General features: G+C 44.0%; 1 protein-coding gene across 1 annotated transcript in view; it reads left to right on the forward strand.

Moving 5' to 3' along the window:
- Positions 1-22767, forward strand: part of COL6A3 (collagen type VI alpha 3 chain) — a 107597-nt gene that overhangs the window by 18670 nt on the left and 66160 nt on the right. Inside the window, exons 7-17 of the mRNA XM_088467745.1 lie at positions 1196-1810; positions 2648-3247; positions 3881-4483; positions 11402-12007; positions 12703-13049; positions 13186-13264; positions 15442-15587; positions 15900-15992; positions 19448-19501; positions 20576-20647; positions 20765-20791. Of these exons, the coding sequence (XP_088323871.1) occupies positions 1196-1810; positions 2648-3247; positions 3881-4483; positions 11402-12007; positions 12703-13049; positions 13186-13264; positions 15442-15587; positions 15900-15992; positions 19448-19501; positions 20576-20647; positions 20765-20791 (3242 nt within the window). The remainder of the gene's footprint in view (positions 1-1195; positions 1811-2647; positions 3248-3880; positions 4484-11401; positions 12008-12702; positions 13050-13185; positions 13265-15441; positions 15588-15899; positions 15993-19447; positions 19502-20575; positions 20648-20764; positions 20792-22767) is intronic.

Genomic DNA, 22767 nt, shown 5'->3' on the forward strand with positions numbered 1-22767 from the left:
CTTTTATCACTAGGAGGGAGAACTAATGAGGGAAAAAAGCTTTATTTGCGTAAAGCATTTTTGTAAAGAAAAAGAGCTCTTTCCTGGATCCATTGAACAATTTAATGACTTTTCCAAGCCCACATCAGCAGCTGCAGTTGTCTTATAGGAATTAGTTAGTGAGCTGGACTTCCTTTGGGTTGCACTGTGCTCCTTAGGGACACAATTGTATTTCGCAAAGTAAGTATGAGTTTCAGGGAACCGTCCAAAAAGAAAACTCCTAACTTACTGTACATTCCATTTTATTTATAGGTCTTGAAAAAAAGAAGAAAAAAAACAAAACAGAACCATTTGAATGCTTTCATGTGTTGCAAAAATGTTGTAGGTTTAGGTAAATTGTGTATATATTATTTAACACTAGAACAAGTAGCTGCTCATTGGGTAGTTGCAACCTACAGTATTCGGGATTCTATTTCCATGTTGACTTGTATAATGATATATACAGGATGTTTAATGCCATAAATGATCACGTGTAATAGTATCCAACTATCCTACCTCCATTATTCGTCACATAATACAGGTGGTTGCTAATGACCAAGCATCAAAGAAAGAAATATGAAATGAAAAATACACTAACACAGTAAATAAACGGAACGTAAATTAATTTCAATGCTGCAAACTTACGATCAGTTCAGTCGCACGCATCTCGGTATTTTTTCTGTGGACGCTAAATGGGCATTTAATGGGTGGCAACTAGGAGGCAGCAATGCTAATGCAAGAGAATTGCTTAGTGGGTGTGTCAGGTTGCGTCGTGGGTGTGTGACCAGAGTTACAAGTTATTTGGGGTCCTCTTTGCATATGCACCTGGCATGGGATAGGTGTAAGTGCAGACAATAATGATGGCTGCCGTAGCGAGTGTAATGGGGCGTTGTAATGGTATTATATGTGTACACCTTAGAACATGTGCTTATAGTCGCATTAGCATGTTGTTCACAGCAGGTGTCCGTCCGGAATGGCGTTCGCATTACATGTGACTCAGGAATAGACTCTAAGTCCATTGTTTGCTCCATGCACCCAAAAACATTCCTTAGTGCCTTCAAAATTGCAATGCTGTTTTTCCTGCTGTGTCTCTTTATATAAAATAGTGGCTGGTATTATGTACATGTTGCCAAATCATGGACATGTCTTCTCTTATTTTTCTCTTGCTATCCTTTAGATGATGTAAACAGAAGGAAGGATATAGTGTTTTTGATTGATGGATCTGATGGCGGTAGATCCAGCTTTCCATCTCTTCGGTCCTTCATCCAGAGGATGGTGGAGAACCTTGATGTGGATCGGGATAGGATCCGGATTAGCGTTGTCCAGTACAGTGATACCACAAGACCCAATTTCCTCCTTAACGCTCACCCGGACCGCCAAGCAGTCCTAAGTGCTGTTCAACGTCTCACGCCTATTGGAGGATCCCAACTGAACACAGGGGCTGCCTTGGACTACGTGAAATCAAATGTCTTCACCAGTTCAGCAGGAAGTCGGTCAGATGAAGGAGTGCCCCAATTCTTGATTTTGCTGACTGGTGGCAGATCCAGAGATGATGTCAGGAGACCAGCCACAGAAATAAAGAGTTCTGGCGTTGTTCCATTTGCTATCGGAGTCCGCAATGCTGACCTAACTGAGTTGCAAACCATCGCCTTTATCCCAGACTTTTCTGTTGCTGTGTCTGATGTCAGCCAATTGGGGACTGTTTACCAGACCATAACAAGCAGAGTGTCTGAACTCAATAGGAGTGAACTAGAACGTTTGATACGGTTGCAACCAACAGTGACTTCCCAAGGTAGGTTAAGAGATGATACTAGGGGGTAAATTTACTAAAGTGAGTGCTTTTAGAAGTGAGTTTTAGAAGAGATGTTGCCCATAGCAACCAATCAGATTCTAGCTGTTATCTTCTAGAAGGTGCTAGTTAAATGTTAAGTCGAATCTGATTGGTTGCTATAGGCAACATCTCTTCTAAAACTCACTTTTAAATACTCTCAATTTAGTAAATTTACCCCTAAAGCTGCCCACACACAGAGTGATCTGCACACGATCAGCCGATGTGCACGATTTGTGTACGATTTCCCTTGAAACTCTCCCCGGCAGCACTGCACACCATCTTCACACGATCTGCACACAATTTGATGTCCAATCTTTGAACGATCTCTCCTGCAGTCAGACTTTTTACATTGCGTCTCCTCCTAGATTGTCAGATCTGCCCTACTGCATGGCAGATCTGACTATGCGATGTGCGATCAGCGGGGACGCGCATTGCATCATGAGTGGGGACTCACGATTTTCTCACAATTTGGCCATATTTGACATAATCTGTCATTCCAATGCATCGGAATCGGCCAGATCGTGTTAAATATCGCTATGTGTGTGGGTACCTTAAGAATTGACTGAGAATTAATGAGTAGGCCAAAATTGGATTAGAATTAACTTATTTAAACATGTAGATTATTAATGCCACAAAAAACATATATACTGTACACCTACAGTACCTCAAACATACTGTTACTTCTTCTAAAGTATATGTCAAAGTACTGTGCAACCTATTAGAATAAAATTTCTAATGAGCATTATCATCAATACTTTAATTATTGCATTATTTGTATTTATTTTATCCCTTTTGTAGGAGCAAAGAGGGATGTGGTGTTCCTTGTTGATGGATCAAGGGGTGCCACTCCTGAATTCCGAAACGTCAAAGAGCTAATTGGCCGGATTGTGGATACTATGGACGTCAGTCCAGACAGTACGCGTGTGGCTGTTGTTCAGTACAGTGAAGATCCCAAGGTTGAATTCTTGCTAAATGCACTGTCCACCAAAGACGAGGTAAAAAATGCAGTGAGAAGGATGAATCCAAAGGGTGGGTCGTCGGTAAACACTGGAAATGCCCTAGAGTATGTATCCAAAAATATATTCACGCGACCATCTGGAAGCCGGATAGAAGAACAAGTCCCACAGTTCCTCATTGTGACTTCCTCTGGACCTTCAGCTGACGATGTAGAAGAAGGAGCAAGGCAGGTTAAAGAGTCTGCAGTGGTTCCTTTCTTAATTGGAAAGAACATTAATACGGAGGAAGCCAATAAAATAACCTTTGCAAAAGAATTCATACATCGTGTATCTAGTTTCCAGGAACTACCAGCACTGGAGCAAAGACTGATTTCTTCGGTCACCAGCCTGGACCATGAAAAGATAACTGAGCTTATTGCAGGACTAACAGTACCCCCATCAGGTATGAAGCCCAAGTTTTATGAAAATGTCCTAAACAAAAAGTTATCCAAACATAATAATTCAGACAGATTGTAAAACCACCCAATACAGAGCAAGTCATAAAATCATAGTAATACTTTTTAGGTAAAAAAAGGAACAACGTAAAATTTTTGTGAACGTACCGTAATGTCTAAATGTTGTCCATGAAAGTATTGCAAACGTCTTAATACATTGTCCGAGGCTAACTTTATGGCATGGTTGGATTATTTTATTGAATTTGGTTCACCTGGCATTGTTGGAGTATTTTACACCTCCTCCTCTTGCCACATACCATATATTTATTTAATTTAGGGTGTGGTTTTATAATGTGCTTTGTGCCAAAAGCCTAAAGTTCTGTAACAAATTGTATTAGTGCATTATATTTAATGAATTGTAAGTCTAGTCCTGAATTTGGACTTTAGTTTGTCCCACATTTGTTCTATAGTCTTACATCGCCTCAGTCATGTAATATACAGTACGTCGCCCTTACGAAGGTTGTATAAAATTAATTATAGCTCCACAAAATATCTAAAACTCATACAAATATCAGCTGTGATAATATTCTACCAAAGCATATCCAGTATGTTCTCACATTGCTTCGCCCTCTTCTTCTCAGGAACTGACCCAGAAAGAAGGGACGTGGTCTTCCTGATCGATGGTTCCACGAGAACTGGTAGTGAAGGCCTAGCCAACATCCGTGATTTCATCTTGAAGGTTGTGCAGAATTTCCAGATTGGAGCTACTAAAGTTCGGGTGGGCCTGGTTCAATTCAGTGATGAGCCTACCACGGAATTCTTTCTAAGGACCAACATGAACAAACCTGCCTTGGTCACGAATATTCGCCGTCTGCGACACAGGGGAGGCGCACCACTGAACATTGGGAAAGCATTGGACTTTGTGGAAAAGAATCATTTTGTGAAATCAGCTGGAGGCAGAAGAGAAGAGGGAGTACCCCAACATTTAGTGCTGCTTATTGGTGGGAAATCTGCGGATGATATCAGTGAGGCAGTCAGACTACTTGGAGTCCGTGGTATCAAATCTCTTGCTGTGGCGTCCGGTAACGCTGACAGGACTGAGATACAGACTATTGTGTCAGACCCACGTTATGTCTTCACTATTAAAGAATTTAAGGACCTTCCGAATATCGAAAACATATTATTCCAGTCTTTTGAAGGTCCTATAGAACCAGCTCTACCAACCCCATTACAGCCATCATTCTGTAAGTACAGTCTTGTCATAAATGTAATCTTACAACATAATTTGTCATATTGGAGTAAGTCTGCATAAGAATTCTTGCCTGCTCTGTAAATATCCCCCCTCATTTAAGACTCACATGTTTTTTTTTTCTGTTAGTGAATTAGAATGTTGTTTTATGTGGACTATAATCCATATAGGTTGGCCAGGAAGGCAGCACTTACTTGCATTATTCTGTAGTTGAGGGCAAGCACTAAGAGAAGGGCCTACTATCATTTTATGGGCTCTATTTATTACCATATTTTTACTAAAATAAAGTGAAAAAGGGTATTTTCACACCCTTTTCACATTATTTTAGTATCACCTAAAGTTACTAAAGGGCAATTGGAGTAGAATTCGTAAAATTCTACTCCAACCCCTAATTATCACTTATTTTTAGTAAGCAGATCGCATTTCCCATAATTGTAATGGGAAATGTGATCTGGCCAAAGTTACTAAAAACAAATTTTGAAAAATACTGGGTAAAGCCCTATGATAATAACGCCACCTGGAGGTGGCGTTATCCAGGGTCTTCCCCGGTTACCGGACTCCTGCTCTGCTCTAACAGGCAGAGCAGAGCCCGGAGCCGGCCCCAGTGATCAGCTGTGTGGTCTGAACAGACCGCAAGCTGATACACTGCAAAAAAAAAGAAAGAAAAAATAGTAAGAAAAAAACTTGCCTGAGTCCAGGGACCAGTGATCGGAGCTCCGGTGATGTCTCCCCTCCGGTCAGCTGGCCCCATCCTGCACTAGTGCAGGGTGGGATGTCAGATGACCAGAGGCACGGAGGACATCACGGGTGCACCGATCACCGGAGGTAAGTGTAATTAAGGGAGGGGAGGGTCATGGGGGGTTGCGATCGCAGGGGTGGGGCTTAGCGACGGCCAGACGGAGCATGCATCGACACTTGTCACTGTATTTTTTTTAAAATACCATGATTAGTGTGCGGAGAGAATTCGCAGGGACGGAGCTTTATCGCAAGCTCTGTCCCTGCAAGGGATTTGTAGTAAATCCCTGTGATATGGGCTGAATTCGCACTGCGAATTCAGTCGGTTATATCGCACTACAATCTGCATTGAAAATGCAGATTGTAGTAAATAGAGCCCAGAGGAATTTAACCATTCTCTGCCAACCCCCACAATATGCTGCCAGTGACAAGATACACTCCTACAGAACTGTGTGATTTAGAAGATTAGATTGTCATTAGAGAGGTTTAGTTCTCCAGAAATCCGAAATCCACCGAATTTCGTGTATCCGGTTCTAATCTCCTGAGGAAATCCGGGTAAATCCGGGTCGCTGTTCTGAACTTCTTTCCATTCGGAATTCAAATTTTAAATCCGAATTTCGGGTTTTGGATTGCATAAATTACGATTCTAGCTGTTTTTAAAACTTTTTATCTACTTTTTTTTTTTAAATTCAGATCCAAAACTAAAACAAAACACTTGAAGGTGGTTTTGCAAAACAAAATCCAGATCCATAACCAAAACACGGGACTCGGGAGTCGGGACACCCTAAAATTTGTCATAAATATGGTGCAAAAGGTTTTAGAAAGTGTCTCAACTATGATGATGAAGAATGATTTATAGATGATTTTTCTAGATTATTGTGGATAATGCAGGCTAATAGTTATAATTATACAATCTTCAATTAATGAACCATTACACCGTGTCTGCCATACTACTGCTAGGCAGACGCGTTTCTCAATTTGAACATTTTCCCCAATTATTGGCACCCATTTTGCTTCCTTTTCCATCTGCTGCTGCTAGATATTATTGACTATGGAGTCTAGTAACTAAGCCTTGGATGGAGATAAAGTGAACAGAGATAAAGTGCGAGCAAATCAGCTCCTAACTGCCATGTCACAGGCTGTGTTTAAAAAATGATAGTTAGGAGCTGGTTGGTTGGTACTTTATCTCCACTTTTTCTCCATCTAAGGCTTAGTAAATAGACCCCTATATTAGATAAATGATAATAATAATAATACTAATAATAATAAACATGGGCTGATACGTATCAATCAACAATGGTTGAACTACCGCCAATGCTAGAGTCTCAGCCACTATGGACCAAGAGGTGCCAGATAGGCCCCCCAATCTGATCTTCTGTGCTCCAACGCATGCACAGAGAATCCCCATTTGGCAGTCAATAAGCTTGTAGCCAGTAGTAAGGGTTCTACTTAGCACACCATCAATGGTCCATTTGGGATAAACCCTGCCAGACTCGACAAACAGATCATATATGCAAATACAGTGTATCCGGAAAGTATTCACAACGCTTCACTTTTTCCACATTTTGTTATGTTACAGCCTTATTCCAAAATGGAATAAATTCATTTTTGTCCTCAAAATTCTACACACAATACCCCATAATGACAACGTGTAAAAAGTTTTTTGACATTTTTGCAAATTTAATAAAATCACATGTACATAAGTATTCACGGCCTTTGCCATGAAGCTCAAAATTGAGCTCAGGTGCATCCTGTTTCCACTGATCATCCTTGAGATGCTCCTACAGCTTAATTGGAGTCCACCTGTGGTAAATTCAGTTGATTGGACATGATTTTGAAAGGCATACACCTGTCTATATAAGGACCCACACTTGACAGTGCATGTCAGAGCACAAACCAAGCATGAAGTCCAAGGAATTTTCTGTACACCTCTGAGACAGGATTGTCTCGAGGCACAAATCTGGTGACGGGTACAGAAAAATTCTGCTGCTTTGAAGGTCCCAATGAGCACAGTGGCCTCCATCATCCGTAAATGGAAGAAGTTTCGGAACCACCAGGACTCTTCCTAGAGTTGGCCGGCCGTCTAAACTGAGCGATCGGTGGAGAAGGGCCCTAGTCAGGGAGGTGACCAAGAACCCAATGGTCACTCTGTCAGAGCTACAGCATTCCTTTGTGGAGAGAGGGGAACCTTCCAGAAGGACAACCATCTCTGCAGCAATCCACCAATCAGGCCTGTATGGTAGAGTGGCCAGACGGAAGCCCCTGCTTAGTAAAAAGTACATGGCAGCCCGAGTTTCTCTCTCGCTCCGGGGCTTGCGGACGTGCAGTGCGGCCGCTGCACGTGCGCCGGGCCTTAACATCGACCCGGTTGCGAGTGCTCAGCGCTTGCGACCATGTCTGAATGAGACCCACAGTTCCTATTTGTGAATAAGTAGTTGCCTGCCCACATTGGATAGGTGGATGTTGCTATTTTTCCCACTTGCGCATGCTTCATAGCTGAGCGTATGTAACTATAAGCAACTGCTGCTGATTCAGAGTTGTTTGCATCTCAGCCACAGGATGTAGTTACCATCCCGGTGGTTGCGATCCTGGCTCTCAGAATACCAGCACCGGAATCCCTACAGTAGTCAGAATCCCGATCGCCGGCATCCCAGTGCTAAGTATTAGGGTTAGGGGCAGTTTTAGGGTTAGGCACTAGGGGGAGGGTTAGGCTGTGGGTGGGGAGGGTTAGGCTGCAGGGGGGTGGAGTAGGTTTAGGCAGCGGGATAGGTGGGTTAGGGGGAGGGTCAGGGGTTAGGACAGTTACCTAATTGAGACAGGACTCTGTCGGGATACCGCTGTTGGTATTCTGATCTCTGGCATCACGCTCCGTCGGAGTCCCGTACTCAACAGAGCTGGTTTATCTGGGTGGCAATTAGACATTCCCGTGTAGGGTGAGTGTTCCTCGAGTGTGACGTGGTCCTGTAAAAGGAAATGCTGGCGATATTCATGGGCGTGCGTATGGAAAGATACGTCTGACTTCCTGTATTCCGGCGTTGGGATTAAGATAGGCGTCTGTATTGTGTCCGCCTATTTAAAATCCTTTGTCGGGATTTTGGTGTCGGCATTTAGACTGGCGGCCTCACGCCCGCTGGTCAGCTGACTACAGCCCGTGTCTTCGTCTATGTTGGTTGGTGCATTCACGTGCTTTTTACAGACATGCGCAGTGATTAATGTTTCACTATAGTAATGACTGTAGGGTAACGAAGTGTTTCTTGCTCCTATTGATGGAAGCAGCTTGGTAGATCAGGACATACTGTAACTTGTTGAATAGGGCACAAGATGTATTACAATACAACCACTTAACGGACAATTCCTCACCCCCAAAAAACGCTAATTTTTCTTATTATTTCATAAAGTTTAAAAAGTACTGTTAATAATATATTTAATTATTTAAAATGAAAATATATATCTAGGGGGTATTTTGCAGCCAAGCCCCCATCCTGCCATATCCATAGGCCCCCATTATAAAATAATTTCACACCCCCATTGGCAATAGACCCCCAGAGGTCATAAATACTAATAATAGTACCCCCCCACACACACCACCTTAGTAGTTCTGTGTGACAGTTAAATACATTAACATTGTACCCAGTTACTTTGTTTACTTGTCTACAATATAAAATTTGCTACATGATTAGTAAAAGCACCCATATTCGCTAGCCTACAAAGTAACAGTCCTTTGTTAGTCAAGAGGAATGTAGGCTATGCAAATATATTTTGTGTTTGTTTACATATGACGGTGATTACAGTATGTTACACGCAGTTACTTCACATCTGTGAAATCTGGCTGGCCCCGTCATATGCTGGGTACACGTGACTGGACGATATATTGTTCATACAGCCGATGAACACTATATCGCCCAGACCAACTGTGAGTGTGAACACCCAATACATCTGTGAACAATGGGCCTGATTCAGACCCGCTCGTGAGCGGACGCTCGCAAGCGGATCGATGGTGCCCGAATGCGCATGCGCACGACGGAGGGAGCTCCGTCGTGCGCATGCGCGAGACCCGGCGAGCGACGAGGAATTCGTCGCTCGGGGTCTCGCACCAAAGGGGGCGTGCTGTCGAATGTGAGTGACAGCACGCCCCCTTTGGTGGGCGTGGCCGCCAGACGGAGGCGTTCCCATGGAAACGCCTACCGTCTGAGTCCGGCCCCACTGACATCACTAGTGATGTCAGTGGGAGTGATTTTGGCTCTGATAGAGCCAAAATCACTCCAGGACTTGCGGTCACCGAGACCCTACCGCAGGGTCTCGTCACAAGCCCGATGGTCGCGATCGTCCCAACATCATGGACGCTCGCATAGCTGTGGGTGGTAACCCACAGCTATGCGAGCGTCCAAGAGGCCGCTCCATTTTTAGGGAGGAGGGCCCTGATTCAGAGCGAGCGCTCTGGTCAGAGCGTTCGGCTCTGAATCAGGCCCAATGTCCTTTTTTTAACAATATAACGCATTGGCTGTGCTGTACGGCAGATGCCATATATCATGCAGATATGTCATAAACATCTTGCTGTGTGTACAGACAAACATATATTTTGGCTGCAGGAACCTTTGAAAATTACATCAAAACTGGGTGGGCATATTTAAATGGTTTCTTCTGAACATATCGCGCGGCCGATTGATGAGTATGCATCGTTGCATCTACATCGTTAAATCGTTCAGTTGCTTCTCACATTGTTCAAGTGTGTACCCTACATTAGTTATACAAATTGGAATTATACTAGCTAACAATAACACATACTTTATCCCTAAGGTAATATATGATATGTAGCTTTAGCATGCCAACATTTGCTCTGCTATCACTACCAGTCCCTGACAAAGCAGCTGGGAATGGTATGGACTCAACAGTTGGACCCTGATGTGCTACTCCCCACATTCAGGCCATCTCCCAATCCTGCTGCTTCCATCTTTATACCATACAGTATTTTGGATCCTGCCCTTCCTCAGCCTCGAGGCCACCAAAACTCTTATCATTGCACTCATCATTTCCCACCTGGACTACTATAACCTCCTCCTCTCTGGGCCTCTCTCGCACTAGCCTCTCCTGACTTCAATCTACTTTAATGCTCTGCTCATGTCATTTACCACTATCTCCATTAGGCATCACCTCCTCCCATCTGTAGCTTCACTAGCTCCCAATGCCCCTCAGAATCCGACTCATACTACTCACCCTCACATATACAGCCCTAAACCTGTACTCCCCTCTATCCCCTATACATCTACAACCTCATATCTGTCCACACTTTCCTCCTGTCCTCTCTGCACCTTCTTCCACCACTTCCACCCTAGTCACTTTCTCTCATGCTGAAACATAATACGCCCTAATTTCCTCAAAGTATCCTTCCCAGTTCACCCCCCCCTCACGTCTGTTCACCCCTTCCCCTTAGTACCTATGGTCTCACTTACAGGGCCCTTTTCCCACTGCTTCTCTCCCTAGCACTATCATTGTCACCAATGCTCTGCTCCCCTGTCTCCTATTCAGCAACTCTAACACTATTTGCTTGCCCATATGTTGGGTACAAGACCATTGAGTGCTGACTTGGCGTCCCCCTCGTGACTCAACATTGCAATATCCTTCTAGCAACGGCCAGTTGAGCTTCCTTTTCCTTGTTAGCAGTCCTACCCAGTCTGTTTTGTTACAGTAATGTTTTGTACTTGTTGTGTATTGTACTTACAGTATGCTCTATCAGTGTTTGACTGGGGCATGAAGGGCCCACTTGGGAATGCAGCAATAGGAGCCCAAGATTAAGGGGTGTTTCCAGCCACCAGAGGGGGTGTGGCCAGCCAAAACAGATGGACTTGACCAACCATTAAAGAGGACATGGGGCCCACTGGGGATTTTCCCTGTACCCCTGTGGACCAGTCCAACCTTGTGCTCTGTTATGCTTTTATTTTGCAATGTTTTTATGATTACCCCTTGTACAGCACAATGGACCCTTTGAGAAGCCATATTAATATCATGATGATAATAATAATAATACTTATTCTCATACAGTGGCTTTAAGTTTCAAAGAGGAGACTGACCATGGGGTAAAGAGAAAACCCTATGTCTCTCTCACCAATATTGCACTGTGATTTTGCAAATGCAGTTACAACACAACACTGATAGACATGTCTTCCTAATATTATTTCAGCTGGGAAGAAAGAAGCAGACATTGTTTTTCTTGTGGATGGATCCATGAATATGGGAAGGGACAACTTCAATGAAGTTCTTCAGTTTGTTTCGGGCATAGTGGATTCTGTGGTCGAGGAAGAAGACTCTATTCAAATTGGGCTGGCTCAGTACAACTCCGACGTGACAGATGAGTTTTTCCTAAAGGATTTCCAAAACAGGGAAGCGATCATGGAGGCTGTGACAAAGGCAGAGTATAAAGGAGGCCGCCTAGCCAACCTAGGCATCGCTATTCGTCACCTGCAGGATAAGCACTTTGTCAAACCAGCAGGCAGCAGACTAGACACCGGTGCTCCTCAGATTGCTTTCATTATCACAGGGGCTAAGTCAGTCAGTGACGGTCAAGTCGCTTCCCAGGCTTTGTCCAGCAAGGGAGTCAAAGTCTTCGCCATCGGATTGGGAAGCATCAGTACCGATGAGGTTTCCAAAATATCAAGTGATGCCGCAAGTGCCTTCCGTGTGCCCAACGTCCAGGAGCTGTCTGAGCTGAACGAGCAGATTCTGGTCACTCTTGATGCTGCTCTGCAAAAAAGGAGCGTTTGCCCAAGTGTAGCGGACGCCGTTAAAGGTAGGTGGCCTTTCCTCTTCGCTATAAATCATATAAACCATCAATGGGTGCCAATTAATGAACTTTACAAAGGTGTGTAGGTCATGTTTCTTTTTTGCACAAATGCCCTTATTTGTCTTCTGGGCACAGACACAGGTGCTCCAGTAGAGAATGTACATAGGGAACAGAGCATGGATATATCGGTACAGTTTTGTACTAAGTCTTGGAGAAAGATAAAGTGCATGGAGATAAAGTACCAATTCCTAACTGCCATGCTACAGGTTGTTTGAACTATGACAGGAGCTGATTGGTTGGTACTTTATCACTCCACTTTTTCACTCTCCAAGGCTTTGTACATCTGCTCCTACATTTGCTATCTTTGACTTCTTTAAGATTTGTGCACGTCAAAAGTAGACGCATTTCTAAAAGACCCGACTGAATGATATATGTCTCCATAACTATACCGCCCTTACACACGAAACACTTTCTCCAAGCGCAAGTGTCTGTAAGTATAAAATAGGGTTAACTCAAGATACCGGCGCAAGCTGTCCCCGTGCACATTGCGAAATGTTTTTACACAACTGCATTTTTTATGTAGCGCGATTAGCTGTACATCCAACGCTAAATCAGGCCCCCAACGCGCAGTAACATCTGGTACATTGCATGTATGTTACACTATGTCAAAGGGGAGTAACGCCATTTTTATTTATTTGCAGAGTGCAACTTGGAGGTGATTATAGGGTTTGATGTTAATGCCAACCCTGGGCAGAACATCTTCAGTCTTCAGGGAGAGCTGCAGACTAAAGTGAAGCAGATACTAGAACACATCTCCAACATGCAGCAAATAAGCTGTACGGGTGACAAGAAACCTTCGGTGAAAGTCGCCATCTTGGCACAGGGGCGGACAGGAGCGGTGGAGGCCTTTGACTTTTCGGACTACCGCGTCGAACTGTTTGACAAAGTCTTAGCCATGGGCACGCGAGGTCCATTCGTGCTGAACGGAAAAACGCTGCAGTCGTATATGAACAAATTTAAGCTCTCTGGAGAAGATAAAAGCATTAAGGTAGGGAAGACAAGATGGCTTAAAAAGAATATCATAGCACTTCATTGCATTATAAAGCCTATGTTATAGCTCCAGTAGATATTGGGTGTGTTTTTACTTTTTATGTCATATTGATAAGGGATTGTTTGATACACAGGTGGTTGTTCACATGACAGATGGCATCGATGCAAGCATGTCCGAGCTACAACAAGCCTCCGCAGCTCTGCAGAGTGCAGGTAACCTCTATGCTAATGGTGGGCTGTGTTTTTTATGTTCCCACAAGAGGGGCAAGACATTGTTCCCTATTTACTAACTTTGCACTAGACCACTGCAGCCAATCAGCAATTCATTTTTACCTGTCTGCTTCAGATGAGACAGTGAAAGCAAGGGCCTGATTGGTTGCTGAGGTTCAGTGGGCACCTTGGTGCAATGTTATGAACTGACCTCTATCATCTTTTTGGATAAATAAATGGCATTATGATGTTAGAGCTCCAGACTTAACCGTGCACTAAGGGCCTAATTTAGCTCAGATCGCAACGGTGCGTTCACACGCACCCTGCCGATATTTGCAATCCACGCATGCATCGCCGTGCACGTGCGCAAAGTGGCCGTTGCGATCGGGAATCGATCGTTGTGAGCGCGCAGTCTTCACACAGTGATTGACAGGAAGTGTCCGTTTGTGGGTGGTGACGGGGGGTGGTCAGAGAAACACAGGCGTGTCAGTGCGTTTGATCGCCATTACAGGGGTGTGCATAATTAAGCCCCTGCGTCGGCATACACAGCCTGACCTCTCACTGCACGCAGGAAGTTTAGGAGTTTGTGAGTGAAGGTCAGGTCAACCACAACTGTGCCTAAGGGTCCGATGGTTCTCGATGTTACCAATGTTTTCCTTGTCTTGCTAACGAGCGGCTTTATGTTGTGCTGGGCGTTTGCATCTTGTGCTGCAGCGGCAGTGTGATCGCATTCATTTACATAATTTTGCATCGGCTGGGTGCGTGCGGACGCAGCGTTGCAATCCGTGCTTAATCAGGCCCTAAGCGCACACTTCGCGGCACTCAATGACTCCATCCCTTCCGACCTCTCCAGCCGCTTCTCAATCCACACTCCCTCTTGCCCTCTCCGCCCTCCCTCTGAAAGTCACCTTGCCTCCTCGTTGCTTAACTCCTCCATTCCCAAGACTTCTCTTGTGCTGCTCCCCTCCTCTGGATCTCTCTTCCCCATTCCATCATGTCTACCAGCCGGCATGAATTCAAACGTGCCCTTAAAGTATACTTTAAAACCTACCAGCCCTCCTCACATCCGCTGCCCTTCCTCCTCATCTCTTTCCAGGTCACCTCCCAGCTTTACCTCCCTATCATTTAGGCTGTAAGCTCTCACGAGCAGGGCCTTTTACCCTCTTGGTTCTCTGCCCTACAGAGTTAGGTGGGGTACACATTAGGCGATATATGGGACGATATATCATTCAAACGCAGATAGGAAAGATATATTGTCCATATCGCTCAGTTTGTACCCTCAATCACGCGTCATGTGCGTCATCAACGACATCGTCCCATCTGATGTGCTGCAAGTCAGATGCGTTGACATCGCTGACGACCGCACGCAGGTGAATGCTGAATGGGAGGGTATATCGTGCGGCCGTGGATCGCGCAGTGTGTACGACCTCCCGATATATCCTTCCATCGGGTGTCGGATCGGCTGATGTACACATCGTTTTGATGTGTACATGGCCTTACTGGCAGTGAATCTGATCCCTGCCGTCTGCCCTTTCCAGGCCAAGAGTAACCATATTGTGTCTCAGGGCCAGAATTGGGTATTCTTACAGATTCCTGATTATCGTGCGTATGTGCAGAACAGCTCCTGTGAGGTCGCACGCAGACACCCCTATACCTCATTTACAGGCAGAGGCGGGGCGGTGGGGGACTGCCGGCATTCCTGGTCCCGGCAACAGTTATTCCGGGAGGGACAAGGTCAGGGACGTAGACTTCCTGGCCTCACAAGCCAGCTAGCCTGTGTAAGCTGGGGCTTATTCAGCTGGCCGGTACCTCAAACATCGCAACCGATGGTCACGATGGGTGATCCCATGCTGCGACCCCGGTCGCAGCGCTGGGATCGCAGATGCCGACAGGATCACAACACAACAACAGTGCTGGACCATATTTTACACGTGTTGCAATCTGTAAAATGTCTTCTTTACTCTTGTTCCAGTATAGGAGGTAGCAGCATGACCTGACTATTACATTAGGATAGAGACACACAATTTGATAAGGTTTCCAGATGCGCGATAGGAATGGGAACAGTACATAGATGATACTGGGCAGTGGGCTGAGAATAAATGCTGCTTTCTGGCCTTTTCCAGCCTGCGCCATGCTACTCCTGTATATAAATGTTTATACAATATATATCTCTTCCACAGGAGTGAGGGCCCTGCTTTTTGTGGGAATGGAAAATGTCCCCAAGTTTGATCAAGTGATGCTGCTAGAATTTGGCAGAGGATTCACCTACAAAAACCCACTGAGATTGAACCGAAGAGACCTGAACTACGAGATCATTGAAGAACTGGTAAATCAATGGTGCTTAGTCTTTGGGAAAAAGTTCAATGAGAACTAAATATTTTGGCCAGCCGAAGACAGTACCGGATCTCTTATCAGTATATTCAAGATGTATACCATATATATATATATATATATATATATATATTCGCTACATGTGTACTACAGCAGTGTCATCCACATTGGATTGTATCTGTAAGACATTTCCTGAGTAGACGACATGATAGCATTCTATTATGCCAACATTTGTCATATGAGGACATCATTCGTAATGGACTTGGTGGCTGATTGGATCACATGCAATTTTATGTCTTGATCGCAGGAGAACATTGCTGAGAAAGGATGCTGCGGAGTTCCTTGCAAGTGCTCCGGACAGAGAGGTGACATTGGACATATAGGCGTCATTGGATCAAAGGTAATGAGTGACATGGTTTGGGATTTATCTACATCGATGCTTCTCGGTTATCGGCGTGACCTAGCAGACTGTTGCCGCGGCTACGCTGACTTTGCAAAAACAAAAATTACAAATCAAGATAAAGTCTAAAAACTTTCATTTGTTTATAAATTTTTTTTATAATATTAGTTTATTAAGTGTTTAAAAACTAGGTAGGGACAGACGTATAATACCAGATGTATGATATACAAAACAGTATATCATGATGTATGTACTATAGTGTATGGTAGACAAGAAAAAAAAAGAGATGAATGTTTATTCTCCTTAGGGGCATGATTCAGAACACAGAAGCGTCTATTGGCGGTCGCCTGTCTGCGGCTTTATGCAAATGCCGATACAAAGACCTTCCCTTCCCGAATGTGCAAAGACTGAGACACCCACTGTCAGCGTCCGTATACGCTGTAATACCGATTGGTGCGAGTTTAGTCGCCACCATCGGTTGCCCCATAGAAACCTGCACACCCCCTACCCCCGCTTCTCCTTCGGCATATGGGCTTTTGTGTTCTCAACCACTTTCATTGTCAGGCGGCGACGCTCCCATAAGACGCCCATAAGACGGTCCATCTCCGTGCCTGCGCTAAGCCACCTCACAGTGACCACCCAGGAACGCCCATCACTTTTTCAAGACAATTCTGATACCGCGCTTCGCGAGCACAACTGCGTCGTTGTGCGTATGCTCTGTGTCACGCATGCGCCGTAGAAGTTTTTAGGTATTTTCGTGCACAAGCATTACCAACGTGCTACGTGAATATCAGCATTGCGTGCAGCTCCGAATCAGGTCCTAGGACCCAAGGATTAGAACCTTACATATACTTAGTTCCATGAGTATAATTCTTCATTTTCCATCATTCTCTGTAATTAGTGTAGTTCCCCCATCTATCTCTCTCCTTCTTGCCCCATCTCTCTTTCCTCTCTCTCTCCCCCGCCCTGTCCCTCTCCTAGGGAGGGATGTACTAACGCTAAAATGCGGTCAAAACCCCGAAAACTCCAGTTTTCTGAGGTTTGACTACATTTCCCACATGTACAAAGCTCCAGAAAGCAAAACTTTACAGAGTTTGCACCCGATAGGTAGATAGATGATGATACTTAATAGAAGCCTATGGACTTCTATCCGCAGACTTCCCCCCAGAGGGGTCCAATAGAATCCTTCCCAGTGTCCCCCGTGGCTCGAGCATGCGCTGTCCGTTAGCCGCGCAAGTGCAGAAGGACTACCAGGTCACAAAGTCCTCTCTTTGTAAAGGACAGATCTTTTGGGAAGAGCTGTCCTTTGCAATTGTAATCACAATTATACATGCATAGCCGTGTTATTAATGCCACTATGTACGCGGTAAGTGGCGTGATGTATCGCGTTCAAATGCGATGCGTGATACACTCCCCACACTCACTCTTTTATCTCTTCCCTGCTGTCTTTGTTCTGATTCAGGTTAATTTATTGGTCCAGGCGATATTATTGATATATAGATGAGGAAGGGGGTATATATACTTTTACTGTGAATGTTTTGAATATACAATATAAATATTTTTTTTTATTAAACTAATAACTGCAAAAGTTTGGCAGAATGACGAATTTTCAGGGAGACCCCCCCGGACTTCAAGAAGATTAAGTAACCCCCCCCCCCATGTCCTATCGAAATGGTCAGGACAGGGAGAATAATGACGTGAATTTTGGGCCCTCCTCATAGACTTGCTATTGAAGGCATTATGCCGCAAAAGGCCTAATGATGAGAAGCGCCCGTCCATGACCCCGTCAGTGATCAGTTGCACTCTCCCAGAAGGGAGAATGTAAAAGTAGGCAAGTGTGATCCTATCCCTGTGTATTCTTCAGGGGTTGGGTACGCGATCCCGACAGTCAGAACACCAACAGCGGCATCATTCACGACAATCCCAATCCCGACAGATTTAGGTAAGTATAAAAACCCTCACCCTAAAAAAAACCCCTACCCCTAACCCACCCACCCAGAAGCCTAACCCTAACCCTCCCCCTAACCCTAATGCTGGGTACAAATGATCGGCCAATATATCGTGCTCCCGTCGGCCAGTGTGTACAAACGATATGTCTGTGAATGACGTAGTTCACAGACATATTGCATTGGCTGTGCTGCACAGCCGATGAACAGATATGTCTGCAGACATAATGTCCATCGACAAGTGTGTACGGACGTTCAGCCGATCGCCCATACACAGGGACGCCGAGAGGAGGGGGGAGCCGCGAGCGGGTACTAATGGCCAGGGTCCGGCACTGCTCCCCATCCCTCTTAGGTCACAGCAGTCGGAGAGTCTCCTATGCCAAAGGGGGGGAGCGATCATGTGGATCGCACCACCCATTGGCTGTGCGCTGTGCTGAGAGGCACACAGCGCCCCCCTCCCCAGTGCGCAGCGCTGCAAATGCTTTTCTCTTTTTTCCGAAGGGGACGTGGCCACGAGTTTCACAATTAGGTCACGCCCCCTACCCGCCCCCAGGCCGGCCCGACATGCTGCAGCATGCAGATGATGGCCGGTCAGTGTATATGAACGACCATCATCTGCAGATATATCGCTACAGTATGTACCCACCTTAATACTTAACTCAGCAATCTGTCGGTAATCTGACAGGCAGGATGCTAACCACATCTTAATCCTCAGTACAATAGACTAATTGTTCTCTTTTAACTGCTAGAAACAACTCCAAGATGTCTCTTTGTCTAATGGGCACACTTACTAAAGTGCGGGTCTACAAAAGTGGAGTTGTTGCCCATAGCAACCAATCAGATTCTAGCTATAATTTTCTGGAAGGTACTAGATACATGATAAGTAGAATCTGATTTGGTTGCTATGGGCAAAATTTCCACTTTGTAGACCTGCACTTTAGTAAATATTCCGCTAAGTGTCTCACAACAAACACAAACCTATGAACCTGCACATACAAAGGTGCAGCAGGCATAATCATAACGATGAACTATTCTAAGACGTAATTATATAACACATAGGACCTGTCCTCTCCGAAATGATGTTAGTAAATATATGTCTTGTTCTGCAATCTAATGAAGAACACTGTGATTAATATAATAGACAGATACACCAGACCTGCATCAAAAAGATGGTGCGAGGTCACTGAAACTGTGATAAGGGTCCATGGTGTCATCCAGAAACACATGTCTGGAAGGGAAATATACGTGTGGTCCAATTACATAGAATCCTGTTCCCTGACTGTAACTACAAAGTAACATTCACCAAAGGGGGCGCATTTTGTATTCTAGCTTCTTCTTGTGGACGACCATTCAGTAGCTGTCAGCACCAGGCCTTCAGCTGGTCTCTTCTACAAACTAATCTAAAGCTACCTGGTGCAGTGTAGCATAAATGTTGGTGTCTGTTAGTGTATGGACACTATTTTTGTATTGAAACCGTGCTGATTTAACATCTCTGCTTATTTCTTGCAGGGTAAACCCGGTCTGAAAGGACACCAAGGCTTCCCAGGAGAGGAAGGAGGACCAGTAAGTGTTGCTGGCTTATCTATTACATGTCATTATATGTTTAGTGCATCTACTTATTTCCATTTTGGAAGACTGACTTTTCTATAACTGTTGGAAAACCCAGCAAAGACTGTCAGACACAACTGAAAAGTAAACAACACGGAATGATGCTCCTTAAATAAGATATATTGATTGCCTCAAAGATCATACAAACATAGACCTAGCTTATGTAGCGCAAAATATTGCAAACCTGCCACAGTATTCATAAAAAGTAACACGTTAATACCTATAATATAGTGCAGTACTACAAGAATAACGTACAATACTAACACTCTCACATATGGTGAAATCACCAATACAACCATATACATATCAGCTCAATAAAATGCTGAGGCACTTTGTAACAATTTGGCTAAAATCGACACAGTTTAATTCATTATTTTTATTTATTTATTACCAGTTATTTATATAGCGCGCACATATTCCATAGCGCTTTACAGATAATATTTGTCCATTCACATCGGTCCCTGCCCCAGTGGAGCTTACAGTCTATATTCCCTAATACATGTGCACACACATGTATTAGGGTTAATTTTTGTTGGGAGCCAATTAACCTACCAGTATATTTTTGGAGTGTGGGAGGAAACCGGAGTACCCGGAGGAAACCCACGCAAGCACAGGGAGAATATACAAACTCCACACAGTTAGGGCTGTAGCTGGAATCGAACCCACGACCTTAGCACTGTGAGGCAGTAACGCTAACCATTACACCGTCTGGAAATGCAACAGAAATCCAGGTCTTTATAGTTACCAACCAGCATCTCCAATAAGCAGACTTAATAGATATCTTTGTCAGCAGAATTATAGAGTCAGTTCAACCTTACGCGTTTCTCCACCTCAACCATTAGCAGTTTCTTATCTGTTGTATTTTCATGTTCAGTACCGTACTGTACATCTACCTGTTTCCATTTTCAAAAGTAGGCAATAATATGGAAGTTCTGTCTCATGTAAAAACCATTCTGTCTCAGATGCCTCGATGAAATCTAAATCTGTTTAATCCGATGGACGCTACAAATATTGTGTATTATTTCATAGGGCGAACGCGGTCCTCTTGGTGTGAATGGAACGCAAGGTTTTCAGGGATGTCCAGGTCCACGAGGAATCAAGGTGAGATGATTTCTTTCTTCTGGTGATGAGTCAGCACATAATGCCTACGTTATCGGCGATATCTTTAGCTTTTGTTTCCAGTTTTATTACAAAGGATTGTATTTTTCTATCTTTTAGGGTTCACGTGGATACTCTGGAGAAAAGGTAAGAAACTCCAAATAACATTACTCTCCCCCTTTAGCGGCCCGTGTTACATAACACATGTCCTCTCATAGCTGAAAACATATTTGGCTAACAGTCAAAATAGCTTTTTGATCACAAATGAGTTGTTACCGATGAGCTTCAAGAATTCAAAACTGATTGTCAATTGATATATCTCTATTGCGCAAACCAGGCATTGCAGCATCAATGCTAGCTCACTGCAGTAGCTCTGATGTCTGCAAATGTATATGTGTTGAAGAATGAATAAACTAGCAGGATTGCAAAAGAAAAAAAGAAAACTGTTAAAAATGACCAGGAGAAGAGCCTCGGCACAGAGCTCACTCCCCACTTTCGCCCCAGCCCTCCATCCCAAGATCCACCAGAAGTCCAGGAGGTGGTGGGACATCGACACAGTGCAGAAGGGGTAAATGGCCTTGCTGCCTGTATGGCGCAGCCATTTACAGGGCTATATATACACAGACTGAACTGTACAAAGATGCTGGCGCCCCAGTGTTCTTTTAGCTCCCCCACCCCACTTGAAGCCCCTGTACCGACAACTGGCGTCTGGTTGCCAATGATTCCGTTGCCTCTGGAACTTACGTTATTCCAATTGACATACGTCTAATCTATTATAGCCTGTCTGACCCAATTTCATTAACCGTATATCCTTATTTAATAGTCCAAAGTTGTCATCTAGTTCTCTGTACAGAGCGATATTTACATACTGCGATAACATATGTGGGATAATAAAACCTATTAGTGTAAATAAGATGGATATTAGAAGTCACCATGGTGATCTGTGATCAGACAAAGGCACGAGCCTGTAGGCGAAGTATCGGGTGGTTTTTAATATCCATAGCAATCTACAGTAAGGGATAAAGTATTACTTATAATATAATACACAGGTTAACACAAACTTTCCTAAATAAAATATAATTAAATAAAAAAATAATTACATTTATTATTATTATTATTATTATTATTCCATCATAATGCTTTTTAAATAGGCTTCTATGTGCATTAGCACACGGAAGCCTTAGCTGACATCAACCCTTTTCATATATTGGTTGATGTTATACTAATGAAACCTATCGCCAATGAGGACACCTAGGATCTTTGTTATTTAATAAATATAACCCTTAGGGGCAAATGTAATAGCCTGCGACTTGCAGGCATCTGCGAGTTTCCATCAAGTCTGGCGGATGGTTTAAAGGGACAATCATTTAAAAGGCAAAAACCAACCTGCCTTTTAAATGATTGCTCCTTTAAACCATCAGGAAGGCTCAACAGAAATTTGACAATGCCTGCAAAATGCCCCTAATACACCTTTCACGCTTACAAATGCAAAGAACCCGGGACGAAGTCCTGGGTCCCTGACCCTGCTCTTTACCAGGGTTGGGTAGGGACCCGGGAAATTACCAGGTTGATAGATCTCTGATATCTAAAAGGTATATTAGTCTGTAGTTATCAGTTATTAATGATACTCTAACCAGCTATTTGCCGTCAAACAATAAAGTACACATTGTTACATTCCTAAGGTTCCTCAAATGCCAGCGTGGTGCCAAACCTACTCTCGGAAGTAAATTTAAAATTTGCTTGGGAGAGGTAACCACACCCGTCAAGATGGCGCAGTCATACCCAGGGCGCACATCGCTTTTGCAGAGGCTATCCATCGGCGGGCCTGTCTGTAATGAAATTGAAAAATGTACTTGTTTTTAGTCTGAATGCACAAAACTTTTTTTGAAGCATTTTGAGTTTTCCCTGAACAAGAAATTGTGACAGCTGAAAACTAATATTTTACATTACGGTATATATTTTTTATTTATTAATTTTTTAAGGCTAAATAGGGAGATTTCTGTGAAAATAGTTTGAAAATAAATGTGAATTCTGACTCAGACCCATGAGATGAATGGAACCACAGAATTCAACCCTAATAACACACAGAATTCAACCCTAATAACACATGGGAGAGACTGATG

Source organism: Taudactylus pleione, unplaced genomic scaffold (genome assembly GCF_031769625.1).
Source record: "Taudactylus pleione unplaced genomic scaffold, aTauple2 ptg000074l, whole genome shotgun sequence".
Classification (NCBI taxonomy): domain Eukaryota; kingdom Metazoa; phylum Chordata; class Amphibia; order Anura; family Myobatrachidae; genus Taudactylus; species Taudactylus pleione.